At 54.3% G+C, this 22879-nt stretch overlaps 1 protein-coding gene across 5 annotated transcripts; it reads left to right on the top strand.

Annotated features, from left to right (window-relative positions):
• Window positions 1-3320: 3320 nt before the first annotated feature.
• On the top strand, window positions 3321-21513 carry ST14 (ST14 transmembrane serine protease matriptase). 5 transcript variants are annotated; one of them, XM_065697111.1, is made up of 20 exons: window positions 3321-3408; window positions 3703-3861; window positions 11715-11874; window positions 12025-12152; window positions 12468-12538; window positions 12868-13028; window positions 13685-13720; window positions 14093-14330; window positions 14436-14575; window positions 14904-15001; window positions 15218-15327; window positions 15637-15767; window positions 16019-16123; window positions 16479-16586; window positions 16813-16926; window positions 17497-17625; window positions 17808-17994; window positions 18443-18717; window positions 19615-19751; window positions 20674-21513. In XM_065697111.1, exons 3-20 carry the CDS (start codon window positions 11718-11720, stop codon window positions 20833-20835), a joined length of 2487 nt encoding a protein of 828 aa, XP_065553183.1. In that variant the 5' UTR covers window positions 3321-3408; window positions 3703-3861; window positions 11715-11717; the 3' UTR covers window positions 20836-21513. The 5 variants fall into 5 exon arrangements, with proteins under 5 accessions (XP_065553183.1, XP_065553182.1, XP_065553184.1 ...); XM_065697110.1 differs by lacking the exon at window positions 3321-3408 and having other exon boundaries at window positions 3612-3861; XM_065697112.1 differs by lacking the exons at window positions 3321-3408; window positions 3703-3861 and adding an exon at window positions 4487-4625.
• The last annotated feature ends 1366 nt before the right edge of the window (window positions 21514-22879 follow it).

The raw sequence follows: 22879 nt of genomic DNA, 5'->3' as shown, positions 1-22879 counted from the left end.
TAAAAAGTGGAAGTGCAGCCTGTTTCCATCACAGCGTGAGGCTCCTTGGAGTTATCCAAGAGCCTCATTTCTTCAGACCCATGGGTTAGATGTTTATTTCCACCAAGAGAGTATCATGTAATCACTGCTTCTGACACAAGCTGCCACAGGCTACTTGAAGCCTTTCTAACCTTTAACAGCTGCTCTCTTTCATTTAAATCATGGGGGAAATCTGTATTTACATACCTCTAGTAGGATGCCCTCATAACCCAGTGAACTCACCGTGAGGTTACCTGAAGCATCCTTTTCGAAAGCAATAGCTAGTCAGCCATCAACCTGCATACTTTTTAACAGTTGATCTGCATTTTCCAAATGCCTTGGTGTAGTTTTTAGGTAAATACACAACCTTTGTTACTTACTCTTCACGTGGCAAACCTGAACCACAGAAACTACAGCAAAGTCAACATAGATTTGGCTTTTGTGCCTGCCTGACACGAGTTCTTGCAGGATGAATCACTCTCTGGATATAAGCATCTCCTCCTGTGGACTATAAAAAGAATCCTGGATGAGTAGCTTGAATTTGGGCTTTTAATGATTTAATTCAGGGATGACACATCCTATGTCAAGTGACCCATTCGATGTGGTTTAACCCATCTGAGCATGGATTAATCTTGTATATGGCATCCTGCACAGAGGCCTCAAACCTGCTGCGTCAGAGGTAGATCTTTTCAGAGGCAATTTGTTTCCTTATGTCTAGAAGCATCCAACTTGCTAAGCCTTCCATCCACATCCTCTAACATTACTTTTGCTCACCCTCCTCCAGGCTGCGAGACCTGGAGCAAAGTAACTCACCTCTCAGATCAAAGGTCCCTGAGGCCAACATGTGCTGGTCTTTCAGAGCTCCAGGATCAGGTGGTTATACACCACTCACTGCAAGAAAGAGCAGAGTTAACAAGGACCTGCAGAGATGCTGGCATAGTTTGAAACTCGGTGAGTGCCTTTAATGCCTTCTGGTGTCATTCTGAATGCATTTTTGGCAACAAGGGAGTATTTATCAGTTTGTGCTTGGGGAAGCACTGGCTACTGGGTATTTACAAGACATACATGCCAAAATATGCTTCTAGGTGTAGACAAATAGGACTGCTCAAACTGTTTGCCACTGAGGACCTTAAAACTGCTTAAGCAAGTTGCTTGTGAACCTGTGGTGAGAACTGTTCCTGCATTCTCAGTTATACAGTGAAATTCGGGGCATGGGCTGACAGTCAGAAGCCCTTGAGTCACTGCAGCTTTAGGGGTCTCCCTTTGCACTGCTTTGCTCCTCTAAGGAAGTAAGTTCAGTTTCACAGCTTCATGACAAGCAGTAAGCTATTAAGCTGTTGCATTGAGGTTTGCTTTTAACGGTGTTCCTGTACTGCAAGTGCACTTCCAACTGGGGTTTTAAGTAGCTGTGACCAAGAGCTCCCAGTCACAGGGATGAGTCCTTTGTAATTAGAAAGCCAAGTTTGTGTTTGGCTGATAGGGAACCACTGTTCTGGTGGATTCTTCAGAAGTGCTTTCCTCTCTCAGTAGCAGATGGGCTGCAAGGTGAGGCAGGGTTCCCAACATCTCCCTGCCATGCAGTGGGAGGAACTGAGGGCTCGCCTTCATCCCATGGACATCCCTTCCTTACCCCACCAGCAACAAATGTCTGAGCTTCAGAGAACTGGTAGAAGAGCCTGGTACGTCAGAGCTTACCAATTATTCATGGAGTGAGGGACATCTTGGTTGGATGTTAGGACAACTCACACAAAGGACACCTTAATGCTGGGATAGATTGTCTTGAGAGGAAGGGAGTCCCTGTACAGAGTGACCCTGTTTTGGGGCTGCAGAATGGACTAGAGCAGCTCTGCAGGGCTAACCTGGGCAGTGTTTCAGCCTGCCACCTCATCCCCGAGAGGACGAGCATCATCTAGGAGAGCACATACTGCTTCTCACCTCTCACACGTGTGAATCTGTGGGTGATTCCACAGCCAGTCTTCCTGCTTGAGGGTAGTAAGCACATTACCAGCATGTGCAGTCTCACCAAACCCCACTAGAGGCATAGCTGGGAGAACATCAGGCAGTTTGTTGTCTAAAAGACAGCAGGAGGTGGACCATGAACCAGCAAAACCCCTCACTACATACCCACATCCTTGTCCTCTGCACCACCGCAGTGAGGGGAATGAGAGGAATAAGTGAAAAGTCAAAGCTGCACAGTTTCTGTTCGCGTGTTTTAAACAGCTGAGGGGACACCAACACTGAAGCTGAACTTCCTTTTCTGTGGAAAGGCAGGTGAGCACGGGTCAGTTCTACTTGTTTGTAATAAACCACGCAGAAATGGGCAATTCCGATGCACCCCCCCGCCCCAGCTAAATCATGGCCTAAGCTGATGCATTGGCAGCTCGTTAGACAGACAGGACCTTAACTGACTTGGAATCTTGGGTGTGCCCGAGCGTGCAGCCAGGTTTCAGAACACACAGTGCCACAAACCAGGCAAGCCAGCCTGTCCACCCTGCTGCACTTACAGTCTAGCTGGCAAACACCGCTGCTGATTCAGAGCTCACAAGAAGAGGTTCTCTGCTTTCCCAAGCCACAGAAGAGCTCAAGAAAGAGACCCAGCTAATAGTGTAGTAGTACAGTCACATCCTTCGCTTCATCTCATGCCCTTATCATCCACAGGATGGAGCTGGTCATTCGCTGGAGGGCACAGCTATTTGTGCTCCCTGCCCAAACCACGTTTGGAAGCAGGACTCTCACCCCAGAGCTGTTGAGATTTGGCATCAAAGGGGTAAATTCCCGTCCAAACTACCCAGTAATCCTTGCCCAGCTCTCTGAAAAGCTTCGCCACCTCTGCTCTGCCTCCAAGCAGCATGTGGCCAATCGAAGGCAGCTCACTGCACTTTTACACCTCCCCATTCTCCAAGGCCAGTAATTATTCTCCTTGCATTACAGATGAAGGGGCTGAATCATGCCACGAGAGCTTCCCTCGGGCTCCAAAGCAGGAAGAGCAATCCCAGTGCAGATCCTCAGTGGGGCAGTACCCAGCGTTCACCTTTTGCTGCCGTTTCAGCTGGAAACCACAGAACTTCTGGGTGACGTTTTCCTCTCCTCCCACTGAATCAGCCTTTTCTTTACCCTTTGGAATGCAAGGTAACAGGACACCCTGTGAGGTTTTATCTCTCTCCCAATCTCTTGTGCTGCTGCGGGAGTTGTCGGACCGGATTGAGCGTTTTAGCTGCAGACATGGGGTGGTTTCGGGGTTGTCTGGCAGGAATCTGGGTGGGAGGGCACAGTCGCTGAAACCTCAGTGTAGGAGTCACACCGAGAAGCGAATCCTTGGGACACACAGCGGGGAGGAAAAGCCCTTGGCACCACCGAGTCTGAATCCAGCCCTTCGCTGCCATGGGAATGGTGGGTGCTCCTTGGCTGAGCTAGAATTACTGGGAACTGCCTCCACCAGGAGACTTTTCCCCGAATCCCTTATGAAAGCAGCTACATTTTCCCTTCTTTCACGTGGACGGCATTCCCAAGGCTGGGAGCTGATGTGGAAGTACCCTGCCTGCTCGGACAGTGGTCGCTGCTTCTGCAGCTAATCCCTGTCTCCTCTGGGACTCTCTCCTGGGGGTCGAGGAAGTTTAGCTCTTGTGACCTGCATACAAAGACCGACTTGGTTCTTAGGTTTCAGCTCTCTCCTTCCTCCTAAAGGCGTGTTAAACCTCCACTTGCTGCCCTCATAATGCCGTTGTGGCCACTCTGATACGAGGAGAAAACGTTAGGAGGAGGAGGTGACAGCTTCCATTGAATCAACTGATACCAGTGGGGAGAAACAGAGGCTTCGTTGCTGACTGCCGCCACTGCACGTGGGTAAGTGCTTGCTCTTTATGCTTCAGCTGCATCTTTCTTCACCTCAGCATCCTTCAATCAGTCCACAGAGACACATGGAAGTGTCTTACCACAAAAGGACGTGGCACGCTGCTTACTGGGAGCTCTTGCTTTGATGGTTTGGGATGTATGGTGCCCTGAAGTAAATCACTGTGCTTTGGCAGCAGAGAAGCACGAATCCTGTCATTTAGGGCTCTAAACCAGCTGCCTCCCAGCTATATAGTAGTTTATATTTAGCATGTGTATTGCTTTCCTTTTTCCCCCACGGGGATTGCATCCCCTTGTTCAAAGAGCCAGTTGGGCTAATGAATTAGCGTGTAAAATCATTCCAGTGGCTGGAATGACAGGAAAACCTGGGCATTCATAGCTCTCTGTGAAGCCAGGAGCTGTGGATCTTTGCAAGAGCCTCCTTAGGCCTCAAAGAGCGAGTCTGCACCTTGCCTTCATTAGCCACATCCCAGAGCAGATGTGTTTGCCTGGCAGAGATGAGTTTATTACGCTGAACAGGAGAAACAAAGCGCTCGGAGTGGCTGCTCTGTTCCTCAAATACGCTGTTTCACGGGGGTGATGAAGGCAGCTTGGAGCACCGACAGTCACCCAGGTAGGGAGTGGCTGTAAAAGCAGAGCTGGGCAGGGTTGGGCATCAGCAGGAGGGCCGAGAGCAGCTCCTGACATCAGCCAGCAGGGTTAGTTTCAGCAGGCTGACTAACAAACACCTTTGGAAGGGGAATACCTGCAGTCCAGAGGTACTTGTGCTGTGTGAGCAGGGGGGGATTCTGGTAGCTGCAGAGGGAGTAGGGGAGGTGGTGGTAAAAGTAAGAGCATAGACCTTAGGTTGTGGTTTCCCACCTTGAGAGAAAACAGCAGGAGCAGGGGCCTGACGCTGCCTCGTGTTTCCCCAAACACTCACAAACCCGGGCTCTGCAGGAGCAAAGGGAAACAAAGGTAACCCAGCATCTCCCTGTGGGGTGGGAATGGTGGGCAGCTCCTGTTGCACCAGAGCAGAGCTCTGGGGGATGTAAGTGTTCAGGTGCAAGGCTGGATCAATGGATGCAACGAGGGATCGGCAGTGGGATGGGCAGGATTCACATTGGCAGGCATACTGCATGAGGACACAGACTGTCACATGTAAGCCAGACATGGGAAGAGCCCTTCCAACACAGATAACAGTGGTCCAGCTGTTTTAATCTTGATTTAGTCCCGAGTAAAAAACCTGAATATTGGAGCAGGAAGAGGAAGTCGTCTTTCCAAGAAGGGGAAAATGATGGAGTGAGGCTGTGTCAGAAGGCAGATTTGCATGTTAAAGGCTCTCTTTGAAACCTGCATTAGACCATTCCCATTCTCCTTCCCATTCCATTCTCTTTTTATCTTCTCTGGATGGCACCGTTTAATATTAGACCCAGGGGCTATTGCTGATTATTTTTACTACATGCCCTGTTGGCAAGGGCCTGTAGGGACAGGCCAAGGGGAATGGCTTTAACCTGCCAGAGGGGAGACTGAGATGAGCTCTTAGGCAGAAGCTCTGCCCTGTGACGGTGCTGTAGCCAAACGGAGAGCAGGTTTATGCTGGGATAAAGGCAATATTCTGCTTGGGCAGCCTCTGGGTACTGCTTTTGGGGTTTTGTGCCTGGGGCAAAAGTGCTTGTGCGTGGAGAGTGCTCTCTTTGCAGCAGGGTTTCGTCGCATCGTGGCTGTTTTCACCCGAGAAGGGATCAGACCTCGGGTACCCTAAACCTGTTGCATCCGTGGTGGCACCGCACAGCTTTCTGTGTGCAGAGCACATGGCCAAAGGCTCCCTGCGCTTGCTTTAGGGCACGGCTTCCCCATGCTCCCCTCCTGCGGAGCGGGAGAGGCGGGCGCTGCGCCGGGACACAGGAGGGGACGCGGGGTGCTTCCGGCTTCCCGCACCTGCCCGGGGCACAGAGAGGAGGAGCCGGGCACAGCGCCGAGGCCATGGCGGCCTGAGCCCGCACAGCACCGCCTCGCCATGGAGCGGGGCCCCGCGGCCTCCGGCATGAGGTACAGCACCCAGGCGCAGGTGAGCACGGGGGGCGCGGTCCCTTGGGCGGCTCAGCATCCCTCGGGATGCAGGCGGCATCCCCCCGCCATCCGGTGGGGTCCGGAGAACCCGCCTGGGCTCTTTTCCTGCTTCGGGAGCACAGAGAAAGGGGAAATCAGTGCCTCGATGTGCGCTGCCACCGGGTCTGATCTCGGCTTCAGTGGTGCGCTGGGATGTGAGCAAAGGCAAACTGCATGGAGGGGCTGTTGGTTTAGCGGCAGAGCCAACTAAACCTGTTCGAGCGTCAGGTCTGGCTTTAACAGAGGGCTTTGGGGCTTCACCATTAACTGATGTGTTATCAGCGTGCTTTGAGACTTGAGTGAGCTTAAGCTGTGGTCTTGCTGGCTGAGCGTCCCGCAGGGGTTTTGGCTTGCACCCCGGAGCCTGTTCTGTGCCACGGAGCTGCTTTAAAGCTGGGATTTGAGGTTAAAGCAGCACAGCAGGGCTCTGCAGCTCACCTGGTGTTGGTGTGTGAGCCCTGGCTTTAGTGCTTACTGTCACTGGCAAAGGAGCACCCATCAGCAAGAGAAAGCTTCCCTTGCCTCCGTGTGCTTGTGCCAGGGCCACAGTGGCTGCAGGGAGCAGGAAGGGGATGCTCTCACTGATGCCGTTCAGCTCCAGCTCCTTGTTCCCTGTCCAGGTCAGGGTGACACCGTTGTGGCAGTGTGTTCTTGCCTGCCCGGCTGGTTCTCTTGGCATGAACTGGGTGGTTTATGGCAGGGCTGAGTGCTTGGGCTGGTCCCTTTGTGCGCATCCATTTTGTCCCTGCAGCAGTTCAAGGAGGAGCTGCTCTGATCCAGGACTTCCCTGCCCTTCCTGGTAGTAAAAAGCCTGAGGAATTTGTTCCTCCTGGACCAACTGTTGCTGGACTTGGCTCCCTATAAAGATGGAGTGAACGTGAGTTGTTTTACAATGACTATGCCCCTCCTCGGGCACAGGGAGGAGAAGCCTCTCCTCTTCCTAGGAAAGGTGCAGAGCTTCTCTCTCAGGTGAGTTACTGCTCAGGCCAGTTTGGCTGCTGTTGGTGCCAAGGGATAAGGAAGGCAGGATGAGGAAAAGGCTGAGGCTGATCCAGAGTGCACCAGACCTTTGCTCAGCAAACAAAGGCTCACTTGGTAAAACCACCGAGGGAGCAGCGAGAGTGTTCCCCAGGGCATGGCTGTGGGGAAGGTGTCAGAGCGAAGGCTCTTGCCTTGCCCAGGGCACAAGATGCTATTTCCATCCATCTTAAAGGCCTTTTCCAACCTAGTTCAGTCTGTATTTCCATGCTGGGATTGATTAATAGGGATGGGTTTGCCAGAGAAAGGCAAGGGATGTTTCTGTTATTGAAGCAGGATTTTCCTGTATCAGGAAAGATGCAGGATGCTGTTTGAAATAAGCTGTTTGCATCCATGGTGTTTCCCTTGCGCTCTTGGCACATCGTGTGTGTTATAGGGAGGAATTTCATGGCTTACAGCTACACGAATGAGGCCTTTAAGGCAGTGTTATTTCCCTCTCCCCCCGCCCCAGAATTGCTAAGGCTCGAGTGTAAAAGTTCAACAGAGGCAGAACTGGAAGCGTGGGCACTCCGCATCGAGCCCAGCCCGTGTGCCCTATGCAAACATGAACTTCAGTTTCTTCTGCCATAAACCTAAAGGAATCTGGTTTCTCGTGTGACTCAGGACGGTCACAAGGCAATCGAATGCTCCGGAGGAGTGAGCTGGGAACTGGTGTGTGAAACACGGGGGGTGTGACTTGGATCTTTCACTCTTGCACTTGCCCTCTGTGCCTGGAAGGTAACAGTCTGGAGGACTTTGTGTCCTTTATTTCCTGCTCCCTAGTCCCTCCTTAGCTCTGATGCCATCCTTTGATGGTGACATTGCCCTTCATATGGAACTGAGGACCCTGGCGAGGTTCTTTGAGCGTTTTACTGCCTGTGTTGGGGCAACGCAGCATGAGCACACCTTAAGGAAGCTGAGCTCTTACACGAGCTGTTCCCATAGATTTCTTATCAACAATAAGAAGAGTGAAGATTAGTATCAGGTCTCTTCCTGCAGTACAGTTGATCAAGAGTTGTGTACCTGTACTTGAGCTACTTGGGTGAAGCGAGCTGATGCCATGCATGCCATGTGTCCATCTCCTTGTTCCTTATAGGAAACAGGCTACTTCCCCTTATTCCAGCACCCCAAAGCTGCTGTTGGCTTTCAGTATGATCAGGTATTGAAAATACAGCTTTTTAGGCTCTCTCTGCACTGCCCAAGCCCACCCTGTTGATGTCAGAGGCTTGCTGGGCTGGGTGATAAGTTGATGGGTTTCGTTCCTCGCATTCCTCATGTGCTGTTTGCTTTAGTTTGTATTGAAAGCCACCCGAGGTGTGGCTGGAGGAGGAGAGGTGGGAATTGCCTCTTGGACACGCAGGCTGGGATCTGCAGGGTGTAATTACCCAGCAAGAGTCTAACCACTTAGTCCAATGGCTCTGCTTCAGCTGAGACCTCCCCAGGCCACCTCAGCTTTGCATGTGATGGGCTCCTGTTGTTGTACATCAGTGCCAGATAGCGGGTCTTTAGCACCGAGGTTGCGTGTCTTCTCTTCCCCTTTGTGATCTGTACAGCTCTGGCCCTGAGTCCTGTGTCAGACCAGGAATGAGTTTGGAATGTGGTAAAGGTCGAGGGAAGCAGTTGGCTCTCATAGCTGCCTGGTGCTGGACAAACAGCAGTGATAAGGGATGGGTAACACCGGTGGCCAGGAGCCCAGTTCTTCTGTGGGTCAGGGTCCAGTGCCCCAGATGCTGTTTTGGAGGAGACAGGAGCAGTGAGGGCTTTTGGGCCCTGAGACCCATCCTGCTGGCTTGGTAGAACCCCCAGACAAGCCCAGAAATCAGCCTTTTGGGGAGATGCTGATCCCAGATGCTTTGTCTGCATCTCTTCTGCAGAGCCGTGCTCTGTGGCACATCCTAGCCTCCCTGTGGACCTGCGTTTGCAGGAGGATCCGGTGAGCAGCTCCAGTCCAGAGCTGGCTGTGGCAGGACCCACCGTGTGCCGCTGAACTTCCTGCTGTCAGAATTAGTCACTGCAGCTGGTTTGTCCAGTCTGCTGCCTAAAAATACATGGTGTGATGGGTACCGGTGAGGAGTGGGGAGGTTTGCTTAAGGACAGGGCTCCTCTCTGAGCTTTCTGCACGCAGAGACCTCCAAATCAATCTGTGCACGCTCCTTTTCCATGTCTCCTCACGAGATCGGTGCTCCAGGGGAAACTGAGGCACAGAAGAAGCTGGGTAATGTCGTTCCGACCCTTTCACTTGATTGGCATGTGGCTGCCCTGAGCTGACGCTGTGACCAGGGCGTCCGACCCTGCCGTGGCCAGCCCCATGGTGATGATGAAGGCTGAGTGAGGAGCAGCAAGAGGAAGTCGCTGGAGCTGTGACTAAGGCAGGGGGAGCATCAGGGAAGGTTTTGTGTGTATGGTGTTTGTTGGAGGAGTTTCTTTGAGAAGGGTGAGACAGAGCCTGAGTCACGTTGGGACGGAGGCCGTTTCTCAGGGAACCACAGACTTGTTTGGGTCGGAAGGGACCTTAAAGCTCATCCAGCTCCAACCCCTGCCACAGGGACACCTTCCACTATAGAACAGCTTGCTCCAGGCCCCTGTGTCCAACCTGGCCTTGAGCACTGCCAGGGATGGGGCAGCCACAGCTTCTCTGGGCACCCTGTGCCAGCGCCTCAGCACCCTCACAGGGAAGAGCTTCTGCCTTATACCAATCTGAACTTGCCTTGTTTCAGTTTAACCCCATTACTCCATGGGCGAGGTGGGAGCAGGATGTGCCTTCAGATCCTCTCTGGTTGTGATGAGCTGTTGAGTACCTGCAAAGGAAGCATGGACCGTGCTGTCTGGGCGCAGACAAATCTGGTACCAAGGTCCAATGGGAGCTTTTTGTGCTGAGCGTGGGCAGGGGAGATTCAGCCTCTTACTCAGATGCTGGGACATGGGGCTTCATGCGAAACCATCCCAGCAGGACCTGATTCAGCATTCCTGTAGTGCTTGGGGGATGCTTCAGATCCATTGCTTCGGAGCGAGAGGAGAGTCTGCAGTGTTTACCCAGCCTGTGACACACAACAGCTCTTCAAGGCAGCTTCACCGAGGGTCAGGGTTGGATGGGGGGGATAAGGGGAGAGGATGGGAAAGGAGCTCCGGAGTGCGAAACAGAGGGCAGGGAGGGAAACCTCTTTGAATCCAATTTCCTGCCTGCCTCTCATCACTGTTGTTACTACAGGAGTGATAGCACCCTAGAAGTCCCCATGCTCGTGGTGTCACTGCCACCTCAGCTGTGGAGCAGGCGCTCACTGACAAAGGTGTGCTCTAAACTCCCATAGGTTTAAGCATCCTTTGTTCCCAAGAAGAGCAGAGAAACTGTCTAAAGGAGGGTCGGATGGTGAGCATTCCTGCCTGAGTTCCATGCAGGAGCTGTGTTCGTGTGGTGGAGGTGGAGGGGACCGGTTTTCCTTCTGATTTAATCCCACTGATTAGTTCCTCCCATTGAGTTTTCTCTCTGCAAAGACACAGCCTTTAGCTCAAAGAGGATGTTCCAATGCGTCGGCCACAGCCAGCATCTCCTGCTTGCAGCTGAGGCCTGGGTTTTGTCCCGTGAAGCCAAATGTTGGGAATTCTGCAGGTGTTGGAAGGGAAGGAAATCCTTTCTGCTAACAGCAGGCACGTGTTGGGAAGGCTGCAAGCAGCAAAGGGTTGATGCTTGTGAGGTGTGTGTCTGGTTTCTTCTCTTTACCTGCTTTGAGGTGATTCCTGCGTGATTTGGGAGGCAGATGCTCCTTCAAACCTGCAGGCAGTTTGATTGAAGAGTCCTCGATTTAGGATGCCCGTGTGTATTTAAGCTTTATTTTGTGAGAGTTCTGATTTGAAGCTTCCTTGGGTTATGTTGTTGAGTTTTGCCTGTGTGATCACGGATGCCAAGCAGGAATTGGAGCATCCCGAGGGGATTTGTCCTCCTTTCTGCGAGGGGAAAACAGGAAGGGTGAAGCATCCTCATGGTTTGGGCAGTTTGCAGCAGGCAGAGAGTCCCTTCGGAGGCACAAGAAAGCAGAAGATGAGGGGAGACCTTCCTCTTCCTCACCTGGGGCAGTGGGAGCTGTCTGCTGCGGGTGGCATCCCTCCTTCCTGCCTTCGTCAGCCAAAATGGCTTGTCCTGAGAGTCTGGCTGGTCGGGAATGCCTTGAGTGTTCATCTCAGTGCTTTGGCTTCTTTTAGTGGGTGTTTGTGCCCAACAGGGAACAATCCCAAGCTGAAATAAGGGAGGGCTGTGTCTGTGCAGGAGGCAGACGAGCAGAGGGTTGTAAAGGGAGGAAGTAGCTGGGTTTGCGTACAGGGAGGCTCTGCGTGCTGTGACACACCTACCCCACACCCAGCGCTCCGCAGGGGTGCATTTTTGTCTGCAGTTTCATCTGAGATCCTGGAGCTTGTGGGCTTGTGACTTACCCATGGTCATGGGGCAGCGCCTGCCCTTGGCCCTGCGTTTGCTTGTGCGAAGCCCATAAAGGAATCGGGTGTGCGTGGAGCAGCAAAGCAAAAGCCCTCGGGGTTTGTGCTGCCGTGGGGTGGCTGCGGAGCTGCTGATGCTGAGGCACGTGGGGAGCTCTCGGTGTTGTGGGGAGCCACCGCAGACGGGTGGAATCCTGCAATCAGCCCGGGCGGAAAAGTCCTTTAAGAGCATCAAGCGCAGCCGTTGGGTGCACGTCTCCAAACCGGGCTTTGGGATCAATCTTCCCCCTATCCCTTCTCTCCTCTGCCAGGACATGAATGGCCTGGAGGAAGGGGTGGAGTTCCTCCCTGCCATGAACTCCAAGAAGATGGAGAAGCGCGGCCCAAAGCGGCGGGTGGTCGTCGCCGCCGTCATCGGCGTCTTGATCCTCGTGTCCGTTGTCACCAGCCTCCTGGTTTGGCACTTTCAATGTAAGCGTGTGCGTGGATGCCCTCTCTAGCTCTGGGAAGTGGGCACACAGCATTCCTACCCCCCTGTCCCGATTGCTGTCACTGGGGAGCTGCTGTGCCGCAGTCCCAGCTCTGATTCCCCTTCCTGACTCGGAACTGTGGTCTTTCCAGACAGGAGTGCAGCCGTCAGGAAGGTTTTCAATGGCCACTTGAGGGTTCTGAACTGGGAATTCCTTGATGCTTATGAGAACTCCAGCTCTCCGGAGTTCATCATGCTGGCCAAGAAGGTGAAGAGCACGGTAAGAGGCTTCTTGCATCCTTCCTCCTGCAAGCAGGACTTGTCCCTCTTACCCCATGCCCATGGGGATCTTGCATGGACTGGCTGGAGCTTTAGGTGGGAGCTGAGGTGGGAGGGTGTCTGCCATCCATGCTAAAGGTATTGCCTTTCCCTTCAGCTTGGGGTATTCCTTGTGCTTCCCTCTTGTTCTTCGTCTCTTTGGCCATGCAGCCAGGGATGCTGGGGATGTGCCCTGATTTTCCATAGGGGCCTTGAAGCTCTGTCTGTCCTTCCCTCACTTCCAGATGTGCTGAACTCCTTCCTTTAAACCTTCCAGGTTGAGGATATCTACAGGGACCATGGAGATATTGGCCCTTACCACAAAGAGACCGTGATAACCGCCTTCAGGTGAGTGTTTTGTGCTGTCTGGGAGTGGAGGGAGGGCAGTGCTGGGATGGAGGCACTGCAGTGTTCACCCTGAGTGAACCAGGAAAGGGTGGGCACTGCAGAGCTGCCTCAAATGCCTATTGCTTTCTGCCACTGTGTGCTGAGGATGAACCGCAGTGGGTGGTGCCTGGCAGCTTTGACAGGGACTTCCCTGGCTGCCACAGTTTGCTGAACGTCCCATTGAGACTCTCCCTTCCCTGGGGCCGGCCTCCAAAAATGCCTCTTCAAGAAGGAGGCCCCTTCTTCTCCTCATAGCTGAGCCCTCCTCATCTCTCACCCCATCCTTGCAGCGAAGGCAGCATCATTGCCTACTACTGGTCCGAGTTCCTTGTCCCCAAGTACCGGGAGGAGAGCCTGGACCGGGCCATGGCCAACAAGCAGAGCCTGGTGCAGAAGCTGAACGCGCGCCTGCGGAACCCCGTGCTGCAGGTGGAGTCGGTCGTGGCTTTCCGTGAGTGCTGGCTCTGCTGTCCCTGGGGCTGGGGCGGGGGGTGAGCTGTGGGTCACAGCCCTCCCTTGGGTGCCTTTGGGGACCACTCCAAGGGGGTGTGTAAGGACCTGGCTTTGATGGGCACAGACCCGCTCCCCTTTGCTCCAACACTCTGTGTGCTCCTCTGGGATTCCCTGCATTCCCCGGGGCAGCTTGCAGGGACAGACCCACAAGCAAAGCCAGGCCGGGAGAAGGCTCAGGGGGGACCTGATCGCTCCCTAAAACTGCCTGGCAGGAGGATGGAGCCAGGTCTGCTCCCAAGGAACAAGGGATGGGACAAGAGGAACCGGCCTCAAGCTGCCCCAGGGCAGGTTTAGATGGAGCTGAGGAACAATTCCTGCCCCAGAGGGTGCTCAGGCATTGGAACAGGCTGCCCAGGGCAGGGCTGCAGGCACCATCTCTGCAAGTGTTCCCAGGCCATGTAGATGAGGTCCTCAGTGCCATGGGTTAGTGGTGGCCTTGGCAGTGCTGAGGAATGGTTGGATTTGATGATCTTAAAGGCCTGTTCCAACCTGGTTGATTCTCTGATTCAATGTGGGTCCCAGGGACAACATCAGCTTTGCACCCAGGGACTTCCAGAGCCCAAAGGTTGACGGCACCTCTGTTTTCTCTTGCAGCTGCGGACACCAGCATAGCTTACTCCTCTCGGGACAGTAAGTACAGTTCTTCTGCAGTCTCATAGTGGGGTCAGACTGCAGCAGGGGGCCCAGAGAAGCTGTGGCTGCCCCATCCCTGGCAGGGTTCAAGGCCAGGCTGGACACAGGGGCTTGGAGCAAGCTGCTCTGGTGCGAGGTGTCCCTGGATGTTGGAACTGGATGAGCTTTAAGGTCCCTTCCAACGCCAACCAGGCTGGGATTCCCCAGTGACTCACTTTGCAGATGGAGGTGGATAAGCAAAGGTGCTCCCTGCCCAGGGACAGCCTGCAGGCAGAGGAGGAACTGCGAGTGCTGCCCTATGCTCTTCAGGGCAAGGCAGGGCAGAGCCTCATCGTCTGCCTGGTCAACCCTTCCCTGCTCTCCCTGCAGGTGTCTGCATGTTTGCCCTCCATGCCAAGGAAGGGGAGATCACCACCTTCACCACGCCGGGCTTCCCCAACAGCCCCTACCCCAACAACGCCCTCTGCTACTGGACCCTGAGGGCAGACACCAACTCCATCATCAGCCTGACCTTCAAGACGCTGGAGCTGGAGCCGTGCACGGATGGCAGCGACTACATCAAGGTGTACGACTCCCTGAGCCCCATGGAGCCCCACACCTTGGTCAGGTGAGGGTCCCATCGGGGTGATGCTGAGGAGTGCTGCGGGTCCCGGAGCTCCCGGGGAGGGGTGCTGCTCTGTGCAGCCTAATGGATTCTGTCCTGGACTTCTAGGCTCTGTGGGAATTACGCCCCTTCCTACAACCTGACCTTCCTGTCCTCCCAGAACGTCATGCTCGTCACGTTGGTTACCAACAAGGAGGGCAGATTCCCTGGCTTCAAGGCTGAGTTCTTCCAGCTCCCGAAGATGAAAGGTGAGCAGAGCGGCGGTGGATGAGCTCAGTTTGCCAGGGATGCTTCCAGGGAGACCTGGGAGCGGGTCACATCTCGGCTCTTGGAGCTCACCTTGGCTGCTGTAAGCAGCCCCTGAGGAGGCCAAGATAAGACTTAGGTGGGATTAGACGTGTGGATTGATGGCTGCAGAAGCACCTCATTCTTCTCTCTCCTTTTGAGCACTTCTCTATGCAGAGATTGATTTAACCTTGTTAGAGACCACTGCCTCCTTTCCTACCCCAGGTGACAGCCACAAGGCTTGGGAAAACCAATCTCTAACCTGTTTTCACCTTCCTGCCTATCTTCTAGCCTGCGGTGGGGTTCTGAGAGGAGAGAGTGGCACCTTCACCACCCCCTATTACCCAGCACACTACCCCCCAGCCATGGACTGTGTCTGGAGCATTGAGGTAAGATGGGGTCCTCTCCTTGCCTTACTGTTAAATGAATGTGGGACGTGCTGCTTGGGTCTGACCTGGGGGCTTAGGAGCCGGTGCCGAGGGTGGCTTTTGGGAAGGTGTTTCTTTTCCTGCTGGGAAATGTCTCAGTTGTCTTCTGTCTCCCTCCAAACACAGCCCTTCTCCCATGAAGCTTTTTTCCCAGCTCATCCTGGCTTCCTTTTGCAGGTTCCTTCCAGGAAGAACGTGAAGGTGCGATTCAACATGTTCTTTGTGCTGGAGCCCGGGATCCCGGTCAGCTCCTGCACCAAGGACTACGTGCAGATCAACAGCACCAGGTAGGCGTCAGGCACTCCGTTACGTGGCACCTTGTGCTCCCCTTAAACTTGTGGTTGGGGTAGGGATGGGATGAGCGCTGGGATCTGACCTGCTTCTGTAGCTCGATGCCCTGTGGGGAGAGGGCAGCCACTTGCTCCATTGTGAGCGGCCCAAACCTTCTGTCAGTGGCAGCAAAACGCAGCTCCTGCATCCTTGAGGCGCAGCAGTTTGGGATGGAATCCTCCCCTGCTGCCCCTTGGCTCTGATGTTTGGGGCACAGAAGCTTTGACCTGCAGCAGCTCACTCCCCTTTGCTGTCTCTCCCTGCAGGTACTGTGGGGAGCGATCCCAGTTCGTGGTGACCAGTACCAGTGACAAGATAGAGGTCCGGTTCCACTCGGACCAGTCCTACACAGACACCGGCTTCTCTGCTGAGTACCTGTCCTATGACTCCAGTGATCGTGAGTTGAAACCCTGGGGCTGGTGGAGGGGAACAGATCCGGAGGCTGTGCCTCCTCTGTGCTGATGCTGCCCTTTACATGGGGAAGTGTGCTATTCCAGGGGGGAAAACCCCCCTTGTACTCCTGCTGCGTTCTGGAAGCACTGTGTTTGAGCACTGCACACTGAAGGGAATGCGATGTCCTGTGGGGAGGGCACACAGGGGATGGCTGGGGGGCTCATGGGTTGGCTCACACCTTTCCATGCCTCACAGCCTGCCCTGGGCAGTTCACCTGCAACACGGGGCGCTGCATCGACCACAGCATGCGCTGCGACGGGTGGCTGGACTGCGTGGATGGCAGCGACGAGAGATCCTGCAGTGAGTCTGTGCTCGGGGTCTGTGTGGGGCGGCTGGGGCTTGGCACGTGGCTGCCTTATCCTGGGAGGCACTCGGTGTGGGGTCAGTGTGGGATCCTATCCCAAATGCCAGGTTGGACACAGGGCTTGGAGCAAGCTGCTCTAGTGGAAGGTGTCCCTGCTTGTGGAACTGGATGAGCTTTAAGGTCCCTTCCAACACAAAACAGGCTGGGATCTGCCTCCCGTTCCAGTCCTTCCCAGCTGGGAATGTGTTTTTCTATGACCAGTATGGGTTGGCTGAGCTCTCCAGGCAGTTTTGTTCTCCAGAACAGCGTAAATCCCATGCTATAGCCTAAGCTATCACTATCCCATTGCAGCCTGCACGGACCAGCAGTTCAGGTGCCAGAACGGTTGGTGCAAGCCCAAGTTCTGGGTCTGTGACAACGTGAACGACTGCGGCGACAACAGCGACGAGCTGCAGTGCAGTGAGTACCTCACCCCGTGGGCAGGAGGGCAGGAGGAGGGGAGCACCAGCGGAGGCTCCCATTGGGATGAAGGGGAGAGAAAGGGCTGAGTAAAGCAGCGATGGGCTGAGGTTAGAGCAGGGGCTGGGGCTGTGGGTAACGGGTGTCTGCAGCTGTAGCTGCAGGGGTGTCTCGGGGGGTGCCGCAGGGCTGGGTGCTGGCTCTCAGGAGCTGCTCCCCTCTCCAGGCTGCGCTGCCGACAGCTTCAAGTGCACCAACGGGAAGTGCGTCCCCAGCGCGCGCCAGTGCGACGGCAAAGACGACTGCGGCGATGGGAGCGACGAGGGCAGCTGTGGGAAAGGTGAGGAGGGGCCCTGGACACAGAGCCCTGCAGTCAGGGAATCCACAGGGTCGGAAACACCTTTAGGATCATCCACTCCTTCCATTGCCCAGCACTGCCAAGGCCACCGCTAACCCATGGCACTGAGGGTGGGTGAACGCTTGCAGGGCCGGTGCCTGCAGCCCTGCCCTGGGCAGCCTGTTCCAATGCCTGAGCACCCTCTGGGGCAGGAATGGTTCCTCAGCTCCATCTAAACCTGCCCTGGGGCAGCTTGAGGCCGGTTCCTCTTGTCCCATCCCTTGTTCCCTGGGAGCAGGCTCCGTCCTCCTGTCAGGGACTTGTAGGGAGCGATCAGGTCCCCCCGAGCCGTCTCTTCTCCAGACTGAACCCCCCAGGTCCCTCAGCCGTTCCCCATCACACTTGGGCTCCAGGCCCTGCACCAGCTCCATTCCCTTCTCTAGCCCCGCTCCAACACCTCAATGTCTCTCTTGTAATGAGGGGCTCAGAGCTGAACACAGGATTCAAGGGGATGGGCAGAAGAGGTGAAAGGGGTCCCCAGAACCTGAACTAACCCCTTTATCCTGCCCATAGCGGTCCAGGTGACGGTCACCTGCAAGGAATACACTTACAAGTGCCGCAACGGGCGCTGCATCAGCAAACAGAACCCAGAGTGCGACGGGGAGCAGGACTGCGAGGACAACTCCGATGAGGACAACTGCAGTGAGTAGCCTGGGGAAGGGGGGGACACAGCTTTAGGAGCACATGAGTCTGAAGAGAAACGGGGGAGCGTTCAGGGCCAGGTTGGCCAGGGCTTGGAGCACCCTGCTCTAGTGGAGGAGACATCGATGTGGGAAATGAGCATACCCCGGCAGTAACGGAGCACCCCTTGTGCTGCCCCACAGACTGCGGGCTCCGCTCCTACACGAGGAAGTCGCGGATCGTCGGCGGGCAGAACTCGGATGTGGGGGAGTGGCCGTGGCAGGTCAGCCTCCACGTCCGGGGCCAGGGCCACATCTGCGGCGCCTCGCTCGTCTCCGAGAGCTGGCTGGTGTCGGCGGCGCATTGCTTCCTGCAGCTGCAGGGCATCAGGTACGTGGGACCCCGCCGTGGTTGTGATTCCATCCGGGAAGAGCCGGTCTCTGCTGTGTTCCTTGAGGAGACAGGCTGAGAACATTGGGGCTGTTCTGCTCTGAGGTCTGCACGCAGCTGCCAGTGTCTGAAATGGGCTGCAAGGATGCTGGAGAGGGGCTCATCGTCAGGGGCTGTAGCAATAGGACAAGGGAGGTGGGTTCTAACTGAAACAGGGGAAGATCAGGTTGGGTATAAAGCAGAAGAAGGGTGCTGAGGCACTGGCACAGGGTGCCCAGAGAAGCTGTGGCTGCCCCATCCCTGGCAGTGCTCAAGGCCAGGTTGGACACAGGGGCTTGGAGCAAGCTGCTCCAGTGGAAGGGGTCCCTGCCCGTGGCAGGGGTTGGAGCTGGATGAGCTTTAAGGTCGTTTCCAACACAAACCATTCCATGTGCCCTGTGGCTCACAGGTACTCAGACCCCAGCCTGTGGACAGCCTACCTGGGGCTGACGGACCAAGGCGACCTCAGCAACACCAACGTGCAGATGCGGAAGATCAAACGCATCATCTCCCACCCCTACTTCAACGACTACACCTACGACTACGACATCGCTGTGATGGAGCTGCAGACCCCCATCACCTTCTCCTCTTTCGTCCAGCCCATCTGCCTGCCTGACACCACGCACAGCTTCCCTGTGGGCAAGGACCTGTGGGTGACCGGGTGGGGAGCGACGGCGGAAGGAGGTGAGTGATGGGGTCGATGCGTTTCCATACATAGGTTTGGTGTGAAGTCTGAATTGTATCCTTAAATCCCTCTTAATGGTGGGTAGGGCACAGCCTCTTAGGAGACTTTCCCCTCTGCTGAATCCTGGTTGGTTTGGGGTCCGTTTTCTTGTGGATCGGTTGAACTGGTCGTGGCAGCAAATCTGAGTGGGTAAGCACAGGAGATGATAAACTGAGTCTTAGGCTTGCAGCACTCATTAGTCCAGTACAATGCAATGAAAATGACTGAAGGAGTTGTTACTAATTGAGGTGCTCAAATGTCTTTACATAGAGAAGTTTGTTTCCACCTAATGGTTAAAGGTTTTTATGTCAGGAGGAGCTCAGATACTGATACAGGAACAAAGTGAAAGTGCAGAAGTCCTTCAAGCACCAAAATGCTTTTGGTCCCAAACCTGGCAATGTTAAGCTCTAAACCAGGAAGAGCCAGAAACCAGATCCATTATTCTCCTCTGCCAGTCTTACGTGGATATTAATTACTGTGGAGTGGTATTGATAGGGCACAATAAATGGTGCCTTAGCATCACCATGCTCGTAAAGGACTGTGGCGGTCTTTATGCAGACAAGGTTTAATGGGGTAAAGGTTGGACCTGATGATCTTCAAGGTCTTTTCCAACCTGGTTGATTCTATGATGCTATGTGTGACTTTGGGGACACACCTGGACACAGCGTCAATGTACTGGCTCACCTCGAGCCTGGAATCAAAGGAGATTCCCTTAGGAGCACACAATGATCCTGCTGCGAAAATGGCATTAGGAGCAAGCACGTTGTTGCGACGGGGTTGGGTTGTTGAGAGACCGGATGGGAGGGAAACGCTGCTTGAAACAGCATGGTTCTCCATCCTCCTTCTGCCCCCGGCAGGCAGTGGCGCCTCCATCCTGCAGAAGGCCGAGATCCGGCTCATCAACCAGACCGTGTGCAACCAGCTGCTGACCGACCAGCTCACACCGCGGATGATGTGCGTGGGGATCCTCACCGGCGGCGTGGACGCCTGCCAGGTAGGAACCGGGCTGCTCGTTCAGCCCTCGCTAGCACGGCACTTCCATAGCAAATAGACAACACCTCTATGTGGATCGACCTGGATCCCCAGTGGGATGCAGGACTTGGTCTCAAAACCACCGCATCAGTTCATTGCTGTTACCAGAGGCTTGTTTAGTTCTGTAGTCTGCTCTCATTTGAATAGGCAACAAGTCTACCTGGATACCCAATGGGATGCAGGACTTAGTCTCAAAACCACCGCATCAGTTTGTTGCTGTTATCAGAGCCTTGGTTAGGTAGGCTGCTTGTTTAGTTCTGTAGTCTGCTCTCATTTGAGTAGGCAACAAGTCTACCTGGATACCCAATGGGATGCAGGACTTGGTCTCCAAACCACCACATCAGTTCATTGCTGTTACCAGAGGCTTGTTTAGTTCTGTAGTCTGCTCTTATTACTGTGAACAGGCAATAAGTCCATCTGGATACCCATTGGAATGCAGGACTTAGTCTCAAAACCACCACACCAGTTTACTGCTCTTAGCAAGGTAGGCTGCTTGTTTAGTTCTGAAGTCTGCTCTTAGTACATTGAATAGGCAACAACTCCACATGGATACCCAATGGAATGCAGGACTTAGGCTCTGGCAGCAGCAATGAACTGGAGCAGTGGTTTTGAGACTTAGGTGGAGGGTAGGCTGCTTGTTTAGTGCTTTAGGCTGCTCTTATGACCCTAATTAATAATAGTACTTTGTTATGGATAGCCCCTGTTGCCACACTTCAGTCTGTGTTTCAGGTTTATGTACAATATTTCATGGGAAGGGCCAGGAGCAGCTCACTTGGGATTGATTACGAGCGGACCGATTGCTTATGGCTCAGGTGTGGCGCTTCATTGTGACACCTCGCGTTAGGACACTTGGTGCTTACACTGCCCCTTGTTTCCCCATGCAGGGGGACTCAGGAGGGCCCTTGGTCAGCGTGGAGCCCAGCAGCCGCATGTTCCTGGCTGGAGTGGTGAGCTGGGGCGACGGCTGCGCGCAGAGGAACAAGCCCGGAGTGTACAGCCGCCTCACGAGCCTGCGGGACTGGATCCAGCAGCAGACCGGCCTCTAAGGACACACACAGGGCCCTGTGCGGGCACCTCTTGGGCTGGGCCATGCACATCCAGCCTCGACTGTGAACTTGAACCCTCCCTCTACCTCGCGCCGAGTCATCTTCCCACCTCCCAGCTTAGAAACGCATGGTTTGGACTAGGACAGACTGGAGGTCATGGATGAGTGAGTGCAGCTCCGATGGACAATGGGGTAGGAGCAATAGATATACACAAAATAATTACAATTAAATTAAAAAGGAAAGAAAACGAAACCACTTTGTGTTCAGGGGAAAACGTCACTGGGACAGGTTCAGAATCAGCTTCTCAGGATAAGCCCCGCGTTGCTTTCCAAACAGCCGTCCGCAGCCCTTGCTGTTGGGTTAGAGCGTGGTGTCACTCACCCAACAGCAGCAGCGTACAGAGGGACAGCAGCGTTGGCATCGCTGTGTGTGCTGCATGGAATGTACAGCCCTGCAGCATCACCCCGGGGCAGCAGCCTCTGAGACCCGTCTGACTTTTGTAAAGCTAAATGTGACTTGTGAATGTGCTGATTTCAGTCCTTTTCGCCCTGTGGAGCCCGGTCCTTGCCATAGAGCACACTCCAGGTGAGTTGAGTTCGTCCCTTCCGTGCCTGTAAATACCTTGTTTTGTAAAACTCTGTGAATGGGAATGCTCAAATAAACTGGGCTATTTTCTAATGCTCTGGCTCTGTGCTGCTGCTCCAGTACCGCACTGCCATCCTGTACCCCTCCCCTGGGCACCTGTGGGAGCACAGCCACATTCCAGGCAGGAATCCTTGCAGGAGGAGAGTCATTGCCTCTGATCGTGGAACCTGTGCTTGCACAATGCTGCCGCAATGTAAGAAACATGGACAAAGTGGTTACTCACCGGCTTTGCTGTGGCATCCATCCAGCTCGGTCCATACTGCGAGCTGGGGCCTTGCAGGGTCTCTGCCTTGCACAGAGGATGGGCAGCTGGTTGCAGCAGAGAGCTAGAAGGCAGATGGAGTCATGACTGGTTTGATCCCAGTATCCCCATGAGCACCCTCAGAGCCAGACCCATAAAACATCTCCCTGAGCTTCCAGAGTCGATACTGGGGATGTGCCTTCAGCCACAGCACAAAGGATGCTGAGGTCGCGCATCCCTGTCCTGAGCTCAGCCCAAACAGGCTTGGACACACATTTAGGAACGGGGCAGTCCATCCATGTGTAACCCCTGCTCAGTGCAAGACTGCTACTGGAATATCCCACCTCCTGGAATGTATGGTCCTAGCTCATCTGCTGCAGATCATACGATGAAAGATCTCGCTGTATCCAAAGCCAAAGCAAAGAGATCTCACTGCATTATAAAGCTAAAGCCAAGAGATCTCACTGTATCTGAAGAGATACAGCAGATCTGAAGAGATAAAGCAGAGATCTCACTATCTGAAGCCAAAGCAAAGAGGTCTCACTATCTAAAGCAGAGATCTCACTGTATCTGAAGCTAAAGCAGAGATCTCACTATCTGAAGCTAAAGCAGGGATCTCACTGTATCTAAAGCTAAAGCAGGGATCTCACTGCATCTAAAGCTAAAGCAGAGATCTCACTGTATCTAAAGCTCATCCTTCCATTGCCCTGCTTGCAGAGGTCCCAGCACTGTGCTCACCCCTGGCAGTTCTCCCCTCCCAGTACACCCAGTTGTGCCTGCTCCTCGCCGGGGGTGCTTCCTCGCACCAGTTGCAGACCAGCCCTGCCTGGCCTGGATGTGCAAGCATTCACCAGCAGGCACCGAAGCCTGGCCCTGGCCCGCAGGAGAACAGGAGAGGACAACGCTTGTTGTTTGTACCCGCTGTACCCACGCTTCCAGCTTCGGGATCCATCGCAGCCGGGACTAACCGCATCCCAGCTCCTCATGCTTTTGGGAAAGGGCACCAGGAGCAGGCTTGGATCAAAGCATCCCTGCAGGGCCCAAAAGAGACACAAGTTACAAGAGAAAACAACATTAACATAGAGACTCACCCTGCCTGTGGGCAGGGAGCAGAGGGGCTCTTGGCAGCCCTGAGTCATCCAGAACCGGTCCTTTTGC

This window comes from Lathamus discolor, chromosome 17, assembly GCF_037157495.1.
Source record: "Lathamus discolor isolate bLatDis1 chromosome 17, bLatDis1.hap1, whole genome shotgun sequence".
In the NCBI taxonomy this organism is placed as follows: domain Eukaryota; kingdom Metazoa; phylum Chordata; class Aves; order Psittaciformes; family Psittacidae; genus Lathamus; species Lathamus discolor.
The sequence above is the reverse complement of the archived record's forward strand: the minus strand, read 5'-3'. Positions and strand labels throughout refer to the sequence as shown.